The sequence below is a fragment of the Saccopteryx leptura genome, chromosome 1 (genome assembly GCF_036850995.1).
Source record: "Saccopteryx leptura isolate mSacLep1 chromosome 1, mSacLep1_pri_phased_curated, whole genome shotgun sequence".
Lineage (NCBI taxonomy): Eukaryota > Metazoa > Chordata > Mammalia > Chiroptera > Emballonuridae > Saccopteryx > Saccopteryx leptura.
The window spans coordinates 279,422,730-279,441,137 of NC_089503.1; the positions used below are offsets into that span (position 1 = coordinate 279,422,730).

The 18,408-nt window shown below is 37.4% G+C and overlaps 1 protein-coding gene across 3 annotated transcripts in view; it reads right to left on the reverse strand.

Moving 5' to 3' along the window:
- Window positions 1-18,408, reverse strand: part of SLCO1C1 (solute carrier organic anion transporter family member 1C1) — a 64,713-nt gene that overhangs the window by 24,978 nt on the left and 21,327 nt on the right. For 2 of the 3 annotated variants that reach the window (XM_066354813.1, XM_066354832.1), the window contains 6 exons: window positions 17,876-18,008; window positions 12,544-12,668; window positions 8,970-9,116; window positions 7,627-7,725; window positions 5,297-5,542; window positions 4,084-4,248 (listed from right to left, as the gene is read on the reverse strand). In XM_066354813.1, coding sequence (XP_066210910.1) covers window positions 4,084-4,248; window positions 5,297-5,542; window positions 7,627-7,725; window positions 8,970-9,116; window positions 12,544-12,668; window positions 17,876-18,008 — 915 coding nt within the window. Of the gene's footprint in view, window positions 1-4,083; window positions 4,249-5,296; window positions 5,543-7,626; window positions 7,726-8,969; window positions 9,117-12,543; window positions 12,669-17,875; window positions 18,009-18,269; window positions 18,300-18,408 lie in introns of those variants that run through there. The other variant, XM_066354823.1, reaches the window with a different exon arrangement.

Below are 18,408 nucleotides of genomic sequence, written 5' to 3' on the forward strand. Positions count from 1 at the left end.
ACTAAATCAAACTAAAAAGCTTTTGCATAGCTAAAGACAATAAGAACAGAATAAAAAGACAAACTGCACAATTGGTTAACATATTCGACAATACATCTGATAAGGGGTTAATAACCAAAATTTATAAAGAACTTGTAAAACTCAACACCAGGAAGATAAACAATCCAATCAAAAAATGGGCAAAAGAAATGAATAGACACTTCTCCAAAGAGGATATACAGATGGCCAATAGGCATATGAAAAAATGCTCAACATCACTAATCATTAGAGAAGTGCAAATTAAAACCACAATGCAATATCACCTCATACCAGTCAGAATGGCGCTCATTAAAAATAACAACACAGAATAAGTGCTGGCGTGGATGTGGAGAAAAGGGCACCCTCCTGCACTGCTGGTGGGAATGCAGACTGGTGCAGCCACTGTCAAAAACAGTATGGAGATTCCTCAAAAAAATTAAAAATCAAACTGCCTTTTGACCCAGCTATCCCACTTTTGCGAATATACCCCAAGAACACCATAGCACTGTTTCAAAAGGAGAAATGCACCCCCATGTTTATGGCAGCATTGTTCACAATAGCGAAGAAATGGAAACAGCCCAAGTGTCCGTCAGTGGACGAGTGGATTAAAAAGCTTTGGTACATATATACTATGGAATACTGCTCAGCCATAAGAACTAATGACATCGGATCATTTACAACAACATGGATGGGCCTTGATAACATTATACTGAGTGAAATAAGTAAATCAGAAAAAAGTAAGAACCATTTGATTCCATACATAGGTGGGACATAAAAATGAAACTCAGAGACATGGACAAGAGGGTGGTGGTTACAGGGTGGTGGTGGTGGTGAGGGGTACAAAGAAAACCAGATAGAAGGTGACAGAAGATAATTTGACTTTGGATGATGGGTATGCAACATAGTCTAATGTCAAAATAACCTGGAGATGTTGTCACTGAACATATGTACCCTGTTTTATCAATGTCATCCCATTAAAATTAGTAATAATAAAAAAGAGAAGAAAAATACAAAAAAACAACAAAACACACAAAGAAATCAACCTTATATCTTTAGAGTGAATAAGAGAGTTTGATAAATCAGAGAAAGAAAAAAGAAAGAAAAATAAAGGATAGCCAACAGTTATACTGTTATAATGATAATCAAGAATGACTGCATTTGTAATAGCATTTAAATATGTTAGTATCTTAACATGTCAGCATTTAAATCATATATACATATGTATTATCAAAAAGGGTAAGAGTTGTTAGCTCACTGAATGAAAAGAGTGATTTTGTAAAGCAATTGATTTTTTCCTGACTGTATAGATTTAATGCTCCCCAAATCACTACATCAATGGACTGTATTCAGTAAATTGACAAAGTACTTTGAAAGTTTACATTTAAATGAAGAAAATGTAACATAAAGAGAATTAGTTCAGAGATGCAAGTTTACTATGAAATTACAAGAATTAAAATGTCAAGAGGTTTGAATAAAAAGGCAGCTCATAGATTAAGATTGTGTATAACCTTGAAATAGACTTTAACCATATGGGAACATAAAACCTAATAAAAGATGCCTTGCAAATTGAAAAAAAATGGGCAAAAAAACTGAATAGACACTTTAAGGAGGACATACAAATGTCCAATAGGCTTATGAAAAAATGTTCAACATCACTAATCATTAGACTAGAGAAATGCAAATTAAAACCACAATGAGATACCACTCCACACCTGTCAGAATGGCGTTCATTAACAAAATAACACACAATAAGTGCTAGTGAGGGTGTGAAGAATAGGGAACCCTCCTGCACTGCTGGTGGGAATGCAGATTGGTACAGCCACTGTGGAGAATTGTATGGGGCTTCCTCAAAATATTAAAAATGGAACTGCCTTTTGACACAGCTATCCCACTTTTAGGAATATATCCTAAGAATACCAAATCACTGATTCAGAAGAAGATAAGCACTCCCATGTTTATTGCAGTGTTGTTTACAATAGCCAAGATCTGGAATCATTGGATGGGTGGATTAAAAAGCTGCGATACATACACACAATGGAATACTATGTGGCTGTGAAAAAAGGAGGTAATCTTACCTTTTGTGACAGCATGAATGGACCTGGAGATTATTATGCTAGGTGAAATAAGCCAAGCATAGAAAGAAAAATATTATATAATCTTACATATATGTGGTATCTCATGAACAAAGTAAACTGAGGAACAGAATAGAGGCAGAGGTGGGGTCACAGGGATCAGAGGGACAGCAGTCAGAGGAAAGGGGGATGAGGGAATGGTATTAGAGAAGGTAAAAGGATTAGTGAAACTATATGCACATAACAGAGATATAGATAACAGAACAGCAAATCCTAGGAGGAAGGGGGGAGGGAATCAGAGGGAGAGGGAAAAGGGGGTATAAAAAGGGACTCAGGGACAGGGGGTGAGAGAGTTATATTCAGTGGGACACTTAAATTTATTGATATATAAACACAATAAATTCAAAATTAATAAAAATTGAAAAAAACTTTTTGTTTTTATAAATAAACCTGGACAAAGTTTACTACACAGATATATATGTGTAAACACTTATTTAACTCAACTATGTACATTTAAGGTTTGTAGGTTTATCTGTGCTTGTAAGTATATCACAATAAACACAAAGGATATTTTAAAATAAAATAAAAAGCATGAGTCATTTTTATTTCTTTGGTATTCTTCATAAAGTGATTTTAAAGCACTGACTGGCACTAATGGACCTAAAATATTTCTTCAGTCAACTGGAAATTAATAAAATAAATTAATTTGAACCAATTAACATTGAAAGATAAAGTTCCATGGTGTAGCCTGAATATTTACAATTTAGAGGAAGAACAGTCTAAACAAAGTCCATTAGGTTAGCATCTGCTAAGTGCCCATTATCCCAGATGTTACAGGAAAATTACATAGCCTAAAATAGGCTCAACATGCCCATCCCCAAGGTTTCTTTAAGAGACATATACTTAGAGCAATTCTTTAAATATTTTAAGAAGAATAAGTGATTTTAAATCATTGGAGTCTCCTATCATAAAGGAGAATGTTAAAAAATGGAATATATTTTATGTCTAGAAACAGTAGCATTAAATTAAGATTAAAGTAGCTAATCCAGGCCCTGGTCAGTTGGCCCTGGTCAGTGGAGCATTGGGCTGGTGTGTTGATGTCCCCATTTAATTTCTGGTCAGGGCACACAGGAGAGGTGACCACCAGCTTCTCCACCCCTATCCCTTCTCTCTCTCTCTGGTTCTCTCTCTCTTCTCCTCCCACAGCCATGGCTCAATTGGTTCAAGCACATTGGCCCCGGGCACTGAGTATGGCTCTGTGGAACCTCTGCCTTGGGCATTGCAGGGAGCTCAGTTGTGAGCATGACCCCAGATGGGCAGAGCATTGCCCCAGACAGGGTTTGCAGGATGGATCCCAGTCTGGGCACATGCAGGAGTCTGTCTCTGTATCTCCCCTCCTCTCACTTGGAAAAGAAGAAAAAATAAAAATAAATAAAGTAGCTAATCCAGGTATCCAGTTCATGCATTTGTAGATTTTGGTTTTCCTTCTCTTCTTTGCCCTGAATATACAGTCAATATTTCTCATTATTGACTGTACTGCTATGCACAGCCCCTTTAAATAACCCAAATGCCAGGAATTAGAAGTCTTTTGACTAAGTGAATACAAACTTTGTTTTGTAATGATCACCTTTAACCTATATAAATTCTCCCTTTTCATAATCCTATAAAGTTTCCAGGTAAAATGTCCACTGAGATGAGATTTTGGCTACACTTGAAATGTAAATTTCCAGTATTAACAATCTCCTAATAAAATGCATGTGGTATTCTCATGGTCACTCCCCCATAGTTGTAAGTAATTTTTGCTAGAAACTTGTACCACAGACTATTTAAATTTACTCTGCTTGATTATTTTTACTCACTTGACTCATATTTTAAAAATGCCATAAATTACTTTCCATCTAAATATTGGAACAATTTTCTCTCAAAGTACTATGAGTTAATATGATGCAGCTGATAGTACCTATTGGCAAGCATGAAGGACAGATGAACTTACCGATTACAAAGTTGGCCTTAGAGGATGACTGCCCATACTGTTGCTCAATGTACTTTGGCTTATATGTCACCATGCCAAATAAAGAATTGAATTGAACGGTGCTTGCACACAAATATAAGAAGTACACTGGATTTCCAAAAAGGTTCTTCAGTGATGGAAGAAAATCTGTAAGAAAAAACAACAACCATGGAGTGATTAAAACACTCACCCTTGGCAGAAGATGGAGCCTTAGCAGCAGGCTTGGATGGCTGTCCCACTCACTGTCATAGTTAGCAACTGCAGTCATAGTGTGGTATGCCTGCACACTATAGATATTAAGCCATTGGCCCGAGGCAAGGATGAGATCTGGTTAGTTCAGATCTAGCTGTAAATTGCTTCTACAGCATAAAAGCTATGCTATAATCAAAGGTATAAGTCAGACAAAAACAGATTCCTTTAACTGATGTGGGGTAAAGGCAGGAAGAATGAAGCACTCCTTCAGTTCAGTGCAGAGAGTCACAGGCACAGTAAGAACTTCAGTTTTCTGGTCTATTCTTCAAGCTTGGGTCATGGTTACAAGGCAAGATATATGAATGTTGTCACCACTTAATGTATGAACTTTCATGTAAGAAATGAGCTTTCACATTCTCCCTTCTTCCTATTTTGCAGCCAAACCATTAGAAACATGGAGATTTTCTACAAATATAAACATCACTTGCTGGTGCCCTTCCAGAACCAACTGTGGGGAACCAATCTTTCTCATGGATACTCATTACCATGTGGAGGAAATTCACTAGAACACGTGGTTTTCCCCACACCATACTCACTCCTTTCATCATTGGTGGGAGGCATGCACTGCTAAGCATTTTTTAAATGGGTGGAGCTCATCTTTCTTTTTAAGGGCCACAGCCCTGAAGATACACCCTTTTTTTTTCCTGTTCACTGAGACTGGTGTTGAACGAGCATTCCTGTAGGGCAGCTGTAAGGCCCACACTGAGGAGGTATGAGGGGGCGGTTGTCAGCAAGAGAGGTTACCAAGACTTTGGGTCATGTTCCTCAATTGTTTTCCAGTAATAAAACTTACTTTTAAACCTTCTTTTCTGCTTCCTGTTTAGTTTTTCAATTTTTTTTCCTGGACACATGAGGGGGAGAGAGGGGTATTCCTTATAGGTCCCCCATAAAGTCCAAACAGAAAAATGAAAAGTGTTTCAAAATCAAGGAGAACCTGGCTCACCTCTTGCCATTTCCACTATTTTTGCGTTTTCTCTATGAGGTGTTTGGTACTCTGTGTGATCATCCATAATAAACTTGGACTTCTCAGAGGTGGAACTAGAATCTTCTCTACTTTGGGGACTCAGAAGACTCTTTGGTAAACACCAGAAAGGTAGAGCTGCAAGAAGACTTATGACTCCTGAGATTAGGTAACCAAGCCACCAGGCACCTACCCACTGAGGATCCTTTGGGGTAATGGTTACATGATCTGAAAAAGAGGGAGGATAGTAAGTAGCATACACAGCAAAGTTAATATGCTAAAATAAGCCTCTTTTTTTTTTTAAAGTCTAGCATTAGCTTGATCCCATTACCAAAATACCTAATAATTCATATATCACTTTTTCTAATCTGAACATCATTATCTTGTATTTTGAAAGAGGCTGGAGCCTGATGATTTCTTTCTGTTTTTCCTCAGGTTAAAATGATAGAGTCTAGACACTGGAAGGGAAGCCACAGTTTCTAAACTCTGCTCTGGGGTTCTGCAGAGGGACCCTGGACCCACGGCAGGGGACAGCAACATGTGAGGGACAGTTAGGAGTGTTCAAAACCTTCTGCTAGTTACGCCGTATCAGTGCCACTTCCTCTGACTGACATATTGGACGTCTAAGATTTCACTCAAAGCAAGAGCTCTATTCTGTACCCTCTGGCCCAGATCCGGTCTGAAGCACTGTGAATGCAATGCTATTTATTCAATGATGTTTAACAATACTTCTGAGTTATTGTAGGTCTAAAGCAAGATTTGTATGTATAAATAAAACATCAAAATTTGATTGTAAAATCTTTATTTTTATTAAAAAAAATTTTTCCATTGATTTTAGAGAGAGGAATGGGAGAGGGAGGGAGAGAATGAGAGAGAGGGAGAGAGAAGCATCAACTTGTTGTTCTATTTAGTTGTTCCCTTTAGCTGTATACTCATTGGCTGTATCCCTTATATGCTCTGAATAGGGATTGAACCTGCAACCTCAGTGTGCCGGGATGGCACTCTATCTGAGCCACCCAGCAGGTCAAAACTTTATTTTTAACACCATTTCTCATTTGACTAAAAGGTAAGCATTGACAAAGTTCTTGAACCAAACCAAGTGGTATTTTTTAAATATAAGAACCTATAAAACGTATTACTTGGCCTGACCTATGGTGGAACAGTGGATAAAGGGTCAACCTGGAATGCTGAGGTTGCTAATTCAAAACCCTGGGCTTGCCTGCTCAAGGCACATGTGAGAAGCAACTACCTATGAGTTGATGCTTCCTCCTTCCCTCCCCCACCACTCCTCTCTCTCTCTCAAATCAATATATAAAATCCTTAAAATAAAAACATATTATTCTACTCTACCTCCACTCCCTTCTATAAGAGCAACAAAATAAGCACCTGTCCTTTGACTAGTAGGTTCAATTACCACCACATTCTACTCGGTAAAATGTTGATACTAGTTTCCTGCTGATCCTTATTGCTTCTTCTCAACCATTTTCTTCTGTACCGCTCACCACACCAATGCTCTATTATCTATATCAGTCTCTGTGACTGGCTTTTAAAATTTAAGGAGTCAATAAACCCAGCTATTTTGTTCACTGAGGTAAAATAGCATCTGGGGTAAAGTACTTGTAAATTAAATTTGGAGGTTAATGAATTAATAATGAATAAATAAATAAATAAATTTAAATATACCTGTTTATTTGATTGAAGAAGAAGAACTAGTGCAAGAGTTTTACCTTCTGTTTTAACACAATTATTTCAAAATGCAATTCCAGAATTTAAAGAAATGAATGACTAGTTCTGGAAAATAAGGTCCCCATTTATTCCCTACACAAGCATGACCCCAGAAGAAAAACTAGTCTCATCACAGATGCTGCCACCTAAAAAAAGAAAAAGTATAGCAAAGAGAGATTTTGGTCACCAGAAGACTGACAATCCTTGGTCTTTCTGGGAAGTTAACAAATATAGTATCAATTGATGTGACTCTAATAAATGTTGATACACCTGAAACCAACAAGAGCCAACAAGGAGCCACAATTTTTAGTCATAACTATGCTAGAATGTGTTTGAAATGGCTAACCAGAAGTGAAATAGGATACATTTGAATAACAAACCATGGATCATCCGGTTCTAATAACCACCTAGTTTTCATATTCCATTTATGAATGTGTATGATGAAACTATCAACAATAAGTTTTTCGGGGGTTAATTTCATTTTATAAAAGATTACTATCCTGTCATTTTATAAAAAGTCAACTTGCTTTTTCTAAATCATCCCATTAAAAAGTTAAAATAAAATAAATAACAATAAGCTCTCTTACCTAGGTTTACGAAGCCAATGTCAACATACAGTTTGGCACATAACGAGCCTAGCAGGAAGCCAAAGATCGGTCCTATAATTGCAACCGTCTGCACACACCCTTCACCAAAAGAAGAAAAAAAATTAAAATAAAAATATAAGGTGACATTTAAAAGAAAGATTTTATTTATTGATTTTAGAGAGAGGAAAGAGAGAGAGAAGGGGGGAGAAGTGGGAAGCATCAGAAGCATCAACTCCTGGCAGTTGCTTTTCACATGTGCCTTGACCAGGCAAGCTCAGGGCTTCAAACTGGCGGCCTCAGTGTTCTAGGTCCACACTTTGTCCACTGAACCACCACAGGTCGGGCAAGGTGACATTGCTTTTCTATTGTAAATTGATACATTTTAAATGTGAAATGTGAATGAGATCTGGTTAGGGGCTGACAATATTTATCAACTCTTTACTTATGTGCACTTACTTAACTGATCAATTTTTTGACCTCATTAAATTAAGAAATAAGTCCTTCTCAGCCCTGTAAGTAGAATAAACATTTTAAAGGCATTAATTACCTCATAGTAAGAAAACAACACTGGGTCTCTCTCTCTCTATCCCCCCATATAGATTCAGATATATAGATGATATAGATATATAGCTATAGATATAGATAATACAGATATAGATATATCACCTAAATCAGGGGTCTCAAACTCGCGGCCGGCCGAACAATTTTGTGCGGCCCGCAGACTAATCCACGAAGTTCAAAATATTTTGGATAAAATTAAGTAAGCCTAGGGGCCTACTTGTATTTTTCATTTCTCTAGCATCCTAGCTAGATATTAGCTTAGTTAACAGCAGTTGTGATGCGAACTACAGTTTCTGGTCGTTTTGTGACACTGAGTAAACTGCATGTACGATTGTGCTTGTTGTACTGATTTTTTTTTGTTTTCAACTGCAGTGAGAAAAGTGTTGCATAACAGTTGCCTTTGTAGACCTAGTGCGGCCCGCCGAACGGCTGTGATCTTGCTCTGCAGCCCACATGCTGAGTTGAGTTTGAGACCCCTGACCTAAATGCTTCAGCAGTCCATAAAGTCTATGGATATACTTACATAAGGTCATCTATCATTGCTGTTGAGCTTGCAGTTCTTTTTTTTTTTTTTAATCAGATGTTCTTTCCCTAATACAATAGGACCCTCTAATTGAAGAGTCTATATTATTCAGATCCCCAGTATGGACTTCAGAAATGTGTGAACTGAATAAAGTAGCTGGGTATGAAGTTAAAAACCTTCCACACACAATTTAGTTTAGAATGGAGTTGAGAAACCCAGGTACGCTGCTTCCCAAGAGGATAAATGAGGTGGGTATTACCAATATAGAAAGCCGCATTGTCTTCACTGGCAAAGTCATCAAGGTAGGCAATGCCCAGAGGCTGAATGGGAGTTTCTCCAACTCCACGAAGAAGATTCCCCAGGAAAACATAAACCCACAGGGAGGAGCTGCTATCAATTCCACATTCTTGAAAGAAAAGCAAACAAGATAATTGAAATCAGATTACTATTAAATATTTATTCTGCATTTCTACAAGTTGTCCTAAAATTGGTTTAGAATGCAGAAGTAAAATAAGCCACAGACATAAGTTGATAGGCTTGAGTAAGACTTGGAAATTTTTTTACTTTAACAGTCCAGGTAGTGTAGAGCCCCCAGAGACTTTGACCAAGGAACGCTATTTACTGCCTCTTGTTCCTGTTCCTTTACTTCTTATTTTCTCTCTTCCTTTTATTCATACTTAGGCAAAGTTCTTGGAATTCCTACACTCCAATAACATCCAATATTCTCCTGTTTAGGACAAAACATGAAATTTGAACAAAGGCTCGTTTTAACTTAATCTTTAAACTTTTCTATTTTTTTTTTTTTAGCAGAAATCACTTGTAATTTTATTGCTGATTGTTTTATATAAAATTCAAATTTTTATATGGATGATACTTAAAATTTGGGTAGCTAGTACTGCCTATAATTACAATTGTTAAACAGTGAATAAGCATTTTTAGGGCTCATGTTTAGGAAACAATTCATATAAAAACTAAAAAGCTCTATAAGCTTTAGTATCATGAGTATTCCAACAAAAAGAACCTTTGATAGTGTTTTTAGCATGAAATTCAAAGCCAACAATTTAAAAATGCTTTTATAAAAGTCACATCTTAATATAAATATGTGAAGTTGGATAATTACTCCCATATCACAAATGAAATATACTTTGAAGAGTTCAGTCACTTTAATAAAAAGGATACTACAGTATTAACAACTTCCAACAACCACCACTGCTGAATGTGTCCTTTCTGCCAGCCACTGGGCTAAGCTGATCGTAGGTGTTTGTAAATGGATTCTCCTAATAACCAGAGGCAGATTCAATGGCGGGCGCACCGGGTGCGTGCCCTGGCATGGCTTCAATTTCTACAGTTCCCGCAAAACCCCAACTTTACACTTTTCTCTAATGACACCAAGTTTTGCTTTCATATGTGCAATTTTAACATTACTAGTCCATAATATATTTTATTTATTTAAAAATATGGTTAACATGTATTTTTGTTTTCCCTCTCTCTTTTTTTTTAAGGGACCCAATATTTTCTTCTGCACCCAGGGCCTCAACTGACCTTAATCTGCCTCTGCTAAAAATCCTATGCAGTAGGAGTTATTTTCACCTATCAGTAACCCTTAAAGTAAGTTTTGAGGGTGAAGTACGGGTTATGAAGAACTGGGGTGAATGCTTTTATGTAGCTGAATCAGACTGCATAACAAAAAGACCATTGTGCAGTCATGTCTTGATGGGGCCATTTCTAGAAATGTAGCCAAGGGACTGTGGGTTTTTCATTTATCTTCTCTAGATTTCTGTTACATTTCCCAAAATATAATGTGGCTTCCTTTTCCAAAAATTGATTCTAATGTCAATTCTAGCCCTAATATTTATTGGCGTTGTTCTAAGAAGCTTGTTAATTGGAAGCTTTCCAATATAGTAGCCACAAGCCTCATGTGGCTATTGAAATTTAATTCAAATTACATAAAGCTAAAAATTCAGTTTATCAGTCACACTAGCCTAATGGTCACATGTGGCTAATGGCTGCTGTACTGGACAGCCCAGAGCATTTTCATCATCACAGAGTTCTGTTGGACACCTCTGCTCTAGAGTATTAGGGAGGGAATGGGGGGGGGGTCATACATAGAGCATATTTGAGAAGAGTCCTGAATTTAGCCCACTGTCACCTTTAGGATGAGCCTTGTATTCAGTATGTCTAATGTCCACATATGTCTGTGACTTTCAAGGAAAGAAAAGGATTGATTTGTGAGACTTATACTTTGTATGCTCTTAATAACTTGTCTCTTTAAAAAAATTTCATTTACCACCTCTAAACCCCATGTTTCTCCTTTTAACAGTAAAGGTTTAACTATTTCTTAATTAGGTGTATTGTCATTTATATCATGTCTCTTCCCTGATTGTCTAAAACAAAAACTAAATAAAATATCTTGAATGACTGTCCATTGGGTACAGATGAAAATTCAAAGCCTTTAGCTCAGTTTCTTGCCTTTTATGTGCCTCTGAATTAAATGTATGATCCATTATATTCTTTATGCCCAGTACGTCCTCCCACTCTCTCCATTCATGTTTCTATATTTCTTTTAATCCTCTGGTCCTTCCCTTCATTCAAACAGTCAGACCTCCACTGTTCACTTCCAGAAAAAAAAAGACATCTCAAAAGAAAGTATTAATGAGGATATTAGAGGAGTGGAAGGGTGTTATGGTACAGATAAAAGATTTGGATAGATAGCAGGAAAGGCTAGCACACTTTATAGAAATCCATCCCTGACTAGGAATACGGAGTGAGATGGGGGTGGTGGGGAAGAGGACAGCATCGTGATGCAGAAGGACTATGGAGAGAGGGGGTTTGAGGTGCCGCCTGTGCAGCACCCCAGAAATAGGGCAAACACCTGTGGGTAGGTTTTAGGGCTCCAGGACTGAGGACAGCTTGAGCCACATGAGCAGGCACAAATTCTACCAGGGAGGTAGCAAGATCGTGAACATGAAATGGTTGCACAGGGTAGCTAAGCATCCCTATCTGTAGCTTCTCACAGGATTTCCAACATCTACAGTAGCACAGAAGAGATGATGCCCACATCCCCAAGGGTGGCTCACACTGAGCAATGCCGTGTTAGTGCATCAGCCACAATGGAACTCTATCATCTTAACAAAATTTCCTGACTCCTATCTTGTGCAGAAAGTAGGATTATATCCATGTTTCCAAGATAGTCACTTCTGCTTTAGAGGGAACTACTATAATAAAAAGAATATAAACATGGATATAAGATGGCCCCAAGGTGACATGCATGGCCAAACACTTTGGCCAGAAGGATCAGATGTCTAAGATAACACCGAAATTCCCCTTTCTGTAACTCCCCGTGTACTATTATGTAACCTCCTTAGAATGAAAGCAGCCCCCAGGAAAAGGGTGAAGATCAGGGAGGAAATGACTGCGAAAAAGGTTTTGCCATTTTGATGAAAAGGGGCTGAACTCAGAAATTAAATTGAATTCTCAGGAAAAATATTTTTCTTTCACATCTGAGCAAGGAACTGAGATTTGTAAATGCTAAACCAGTTTTACCCTAATTTCATGACCTGCTTTGTTTGGGACCGCCGGAAGCTGTCCTCAGTCACCAGCAATTGATGCTCCTTGTCCTGTAAGATTTCATTGTCTATGCATATTCTTAGGATCTCATCACATAGTGCGCTTATTCTAGGAATTTTTATTGCATGATAACATTTCAGTTTAAGTAGTAAAGCTTTTGATAGCAAAATTAAATAAATAATACATATTTTGTCCAGGCTAACACATATATAAAGTCTTTTTTAAAAAGTTTGCCAGTCATTAAAGTAAAAACAAAGTCATCTTACCATTATTTATTTTGGATTGTGATTTTTCCATAACTGAGATTGGTAATTGACTGTTTGACTCCGGGAGACATGGAGAGGTGCTAAGAGTGGAATTGGAGAAAGAAGAATACCTTTCATATCTGTACCTGTATAGAAAGAACATTTTCTTTACTACAGACTCGTGTAACATCGTGCTAAAAATATCACATGGATACTACATGACTCATTAGGGTACTTGTTTGAATTCTCAGCTATCCCTGAATCGGAGTCACCAAACCAAACCAGTGTCTAACAGCGAAAACGGCCAGAAGATCCACTTCACAGGCATTACATCATATTTGAACTACTCAATTAGTCAGTGTAGTAAAAAAAAAGGGTGGCTTATCATAGAGGCTCACTTGACTATAAAATAATGACTATTAGTCACATATTCACTTGGTAAAAGCTTTTAACACTTGCTAAAATCACGATTATTTCTGAGTCAGGAAAAAAGCAATAATTTAACAACCATAGCACCTGGCACTGTATTTAGCAGTAAATTTAGTAGAACAGCCAAAATACTGATTCTAGAAAATATATAATGATACAGGGTCTTTTGGAGCCATTTATCCAGAAGGCAGACTTCTTCCTTTCAGTTTATTAATCTAGCTCTAAGTTATTTCTAATCCCACCCTTCCCTCTATTAATAAGGTTACAATAGCAGCTGCATGAAAGGGCCAATGCCAAATGGCAGGACTGTGACAATTCTATCTAGAGTTCTTGAGCACAACACTCCCTCACCAATCATCCCTCCTGAACCAATTTCTCTGCTCCACCTGCATCCTGCAGAGAAGAGACACCTGATAAAAGGACATTATAATGTCATCTTGATTCTCGCTTTGCAGGCAGAATGTGACTAGAGACTGATAATCGTTGTGATGTACCTAAAACCTATTTAGCTTGGCAAGGAAAAAGATGTATAGAGTTATGAACATATTCAGATTAATAAATGAGTTACTTTATGTCAGCTTTGCACAACTGACACTTTAGTGGGTCAATGAACCCCAATGAAAAAGTAACATTTTATTATGGATGTGAATATGTAAGGGAAGAGGTTCATAGTTTCTGTCACTTTTATCAATGGTTCCTTCACCAAATACACGAAGAACCACTTACTGAGAAAAACTGTTCTTTATTCTCAGCTACACAGAACATTTTGCATTGAAATCATGTTAAATATAGTTTTCTTTCTTTAATAACTCCAGAGGTACCAGGGACTGTCACAAAGCCTCAAGGCCCTTAAAATGAGTGTCAATCATGATTATGCAGTATTTTGAAAATTGTTAATTATTTAAGCTTTCTCAATTCAATCTATCAAAAGGCAACTGTTGCAAGCATAATAGTTATTATTTGAATAAATGGAATTTTATGTATGGTACACCTTTGCAACTAACTACTATATATGATGCTCTAGAAAAATCAAATACTCTCTTCACAAATCAATTTTATTCATTATAAAATGGGGGCTGTAGATGTGGTCTGTGCCTATGTAGGAGTGGTTACTAAGGAGACAAAGGAGTGATGGAAAGGGAATCCATGGTATAAATGGTTTAAATCAGGGATTTTAGGTCTTACATCAGAGGCAGATTAAGGTCGAGTTCCCGGGCCCAAGAAAATATTGGGCCTCTTAAAAAAAAAGACAGAGACAAGGAAAATAAAAATACATGTTAATCATATTTTTAAATAAATAAAAAATATTATCTATTATTAATGTTAAAACTGCACATATGAAACCAAACTTGGTGTCATTAGAAAAAAGTGTTAAGTTGGGGTTTGCGGGGTCCTTCAGAAGTGGGGGCCCAGGGTGTGCGCCGGGTGCACCCGCTGTTAAATCTGCCTCTGCCTCACGTGGTTTCAAGCACTAGCTGACACAACCGTGATTCTGAAGCATGAAATTCTACAGTAGCTAAAGAGAGCCATATCTCTACAGAGATTATTCTAAATAGTCTCCCAGCTTTCATGTTTGCTCACCAGTTATTTTTCCAAGCAGTAGTCTGCATGACCCTTTAAAACATGTCAGATCATTCCACTTGGCTCAAAACTCTCCACTGGCTTCCCATCACGTTCCAAGGAGAAACTCAAATCCCTGTCATTGTTTGTCACCTTACTGCTCAAGGTGTGGTGCGCAGACCAGCCACGTTGGCTGAGTCTCAACCCCCAAATCAGGACCTACATTTTACCCAGAGCCTTGGGAGATTCCAATGTCCACCCAAGTTTGAGAAGCAACCCTGACATCTTCACCCATTTCCTTTTACACTTCCCCTGTGACTTGGGTCACACAGGCTCCCTGCAGTTCACGCAGATACCAGACTCCCTCCGGCCGTGGAAGGTGGTATTCACCATTCATTTAGTCTAGAATCTTCTTCCCCAGACCTCTGCATGGCTCTTCCCTTCATTTCTTCAGTTGTCCTCAAATAAAATCTCAGTGAGCCATTCCCTGACAACCCTATTTTAAATTGCAACCTTCCACACACATGCTCCTTATGTGTGTTACTGGGTTTTCTTTATAGCACTAGGCATTATTCGGCATGCTAAGTCGTCCCTCACCATATCACAGTTTACTATTCACAGTCTCACTGTATCGTGGATTTTAAATTGTATATATCTAATTTTGTATAATTTTGTATTGCGAAGTTTTCGCTAGATCGTGGGATTTTGTAGTATATAGGTATTTTTATATATTTATTATTTTAAATTATTTTGCAGTAAAGTAAGCTTTTTCTAGCCTAAAAAATAGAAAATATAAAAAATATTAATTAAAACATATTAAAAGAATAATAAATTGAAATAAAATACTAGCGTACAGCAGATGAGTAGACAAAGAATCACAGGTATGGAAAACACAGCTATAGCCACTTCCGTTTAAGCTAGTTTGCCCATGTGAGATCCTACCGGGCACACTATTGGCTTATGAACGGGAGGCGACTAACCAGAGCACTGTATTCTGTATATATAAATAATAAAATAAATATAGGGTTGCTACTGCAAGGATTTTCGCCTTTTGCAGAGGGTTCTGGAACCTAACCCCTGCGATAAACAAGGGACCACTGTATCATTATTTGTTGGTTCATTGTCTGTGTCCTCCTCATAAACTCTATGGAATCAGAGATCTTGTCACTACCCTCATTTCATTACCTAAGACAATAATCTATATATATTTGTGAAATTCATGAGTTAGATGAGGTAACGTATAAAAGTAAACAGTGTTTCTCAGGGGCAGGGCCTATTGATATCATTAATTAATATTATTTGTTGAACATCAAGGGTATTTCGGCTAGGTGGACAAAGTATGGTAACTATTCTTTTTTTTTTTTTTTTTTTTTTTGTATTTTTCTGAAGCTGGAAAAGGGGAGATAGTCAGACAGACTCCCGAATGCGCCCTACCGGGATCCACCCTGCACGCCCACCAGGGGGGGGTGCTCTGCCCATCTGGGGCATCGCTCTGTCGTGACCAGAGCCACTCTAGCACCTGGAGCAGAGGTCAAGGAGCCATCCCCAGCGCCCGGGCCATCTTTTGCTCCAATGGAGCCTTGGCTGTGGGAGGGGAAGAGAGAGACAGAGAGGAAGGAGAGGGGGAGGGGTGGAGAAGCAGATAGGTGCCTCTCCTGTGTGCCCTGGCCGGGAATCGAACCTGGGACTTCTGCACGCCAGGCCGACACTCTACCACTGAGCCAACTGGCCAGGGTGGTAACTATTCTTTTAGATAACAAAAATTACATTTTGGGCAAGTTCCTGATTAGGGACTCATCCTGTGGAAGGTTGAAAACAATTTATTGTCATAACCCTCAGTAGACAGCAAACTTCATAAGGGAAAGAATTATGTGTGTGTGTGTGTGTGTGTGTGTGTGTGCACGCACACACACAAACACGCATTTGTTTTATTTTTATTTTTTCCAATGAAATGGGCCTATTACATGGCACAGTAGAAGGCAAATGGCAGAGACTAAATTATAAACAAATAAACCTTTCAACATATAAAATGTGGTAATATGAACCTGTTTTTGTCCATTTGGCATCGTCAGCACTAGCCTGGCAGCCTGGCTGGACATCTCTTAGATACACTTCTCCTCTGATTTTCTCATACTTGCATTTTGTATTTGTCTTTAACTTGCAGTAACTGAGTAGAACACCTTTAAGAGAAACCATTGCTAGTCTCTAATTAAAACTGTGCTGCTTGATTATCTAAGGAGGATAGATAACTATGTACAATAATAGTGACACAGCTACTAGTTATGTCAGGAAACTTGGTAAGCATTTTATCTGTGTCATATTTAATATTTATGACACACAGAAGATTCTGGGTACTACCTTTACAGACTGGCCACAGAGGTTAAAGTCTGACTCTACTTATAGAAGCGACCTGGGAATCTGAGGAAAAGTTTGGATCAGATGATTTCTAAGTATCTCCAGCTCTAAAATGTCATGATACAATGATTTAGAGTAGGTAATAAAGTCTTAATTGACATGTAAATTTTAAAATTATTCCCTTGTTTCACCATCTCTTGGAAGTCACTTTTTTTCAGTCAGAAGAAGGAAGACAACATGGATAGGCATAAAGATGCCAGAATACGTTTCAGGATGTCAGTGCTATAATTTTAAGAACACTAAACTTGAGAAAGTCAAAAGACTCTTTACATCATGGTCCTTAGCTCTAAAATAAATTTAAAAAATACATAATAACAATGTTCTCTTTCCCCATAGGTTATTGTAATGATGAAATGATAACAATAAAGGCAAAACCCATAGGAATTACTAAAGTTGTATGCAGGCACTAACAAAAGTCCCCAAAGTGGATTTCTGGGTTAAAGGATACAAATATCCCACTTTTATTGAGGAAGTTCTATGAGATATTTATTGAGGAAGATATTTATTGTAAATTGAATACTTTCTTAGGTTAATGTCCTGCCAATCAAGTGTACCATGATTCAGCAAATTATCTGTAGCATTCGTTCAGTACCCATTTGGCACTTAGCACATAATATATTAATTTCTTTTTGCTTATATATTTTACCTTCACAGCTAAATTAAAGCATCTGAATGAAGCCACATAAGTGAAAATTTTTCTTTAATTTTATTGACTTTAGCACATAGGAGTAAACCAAAAAAAATGTTTTTACAGATTATTAAATTATAAGTAAAATTGCAGGTGTTCTGAAATTTTGCCCAAAGAAGGTATAATAAAAAATAAGATAAAGATAATCATGGTTTAAACCATGGGCCATTTTTTAAAACTTCCATAATTAACCCTAACCATACAAAGGGAGAAATGCAGTTGCTGGTTAAAGCGAGAACAGGCCGATCGCTTTAGACTTACTGTTCCATGAAGAACTGAGGCAAGGCAATGAGCAACGTTCCAACTCCCATGATCAGACACCCTGCTCCAATTATTTTTGGCCTGTGAAGTCTGGCTCCAAAGTAGCTAACAAAGGTTATAACTAAGAGGTTTCCTTGGAGGGAAAGAATAACATTTTCATAAGTTAGAGAACTTAGAAAAAAAAGTCATCAGAATAACTACATGAATTAACTGAACGAATGAATATCTATAGCACGTCTAGCCAGATTTTGTTTTGACTAACCAATTCTCAGCCATCATTCTTATCATTTGACTTTCTTCCCTTTACTCTGAGATGACTGTGGAAAGTCTTTATACTCATTACTTCAATCATGTCACCCCTTTGTCGGAACATTTTAATGACATTTTCGCATACCCTAATTATTTGTCCTTTTAAAGTGTTCTTATCAGTAATCAAATTGTAGAAGGCATCTTTTTGCTAGTCTCTTAAATTTTATTTACTGATTTTGAAGTAAACTTTATTATGGTTTTTTCATTTGTTAAAGTCTTCTAAT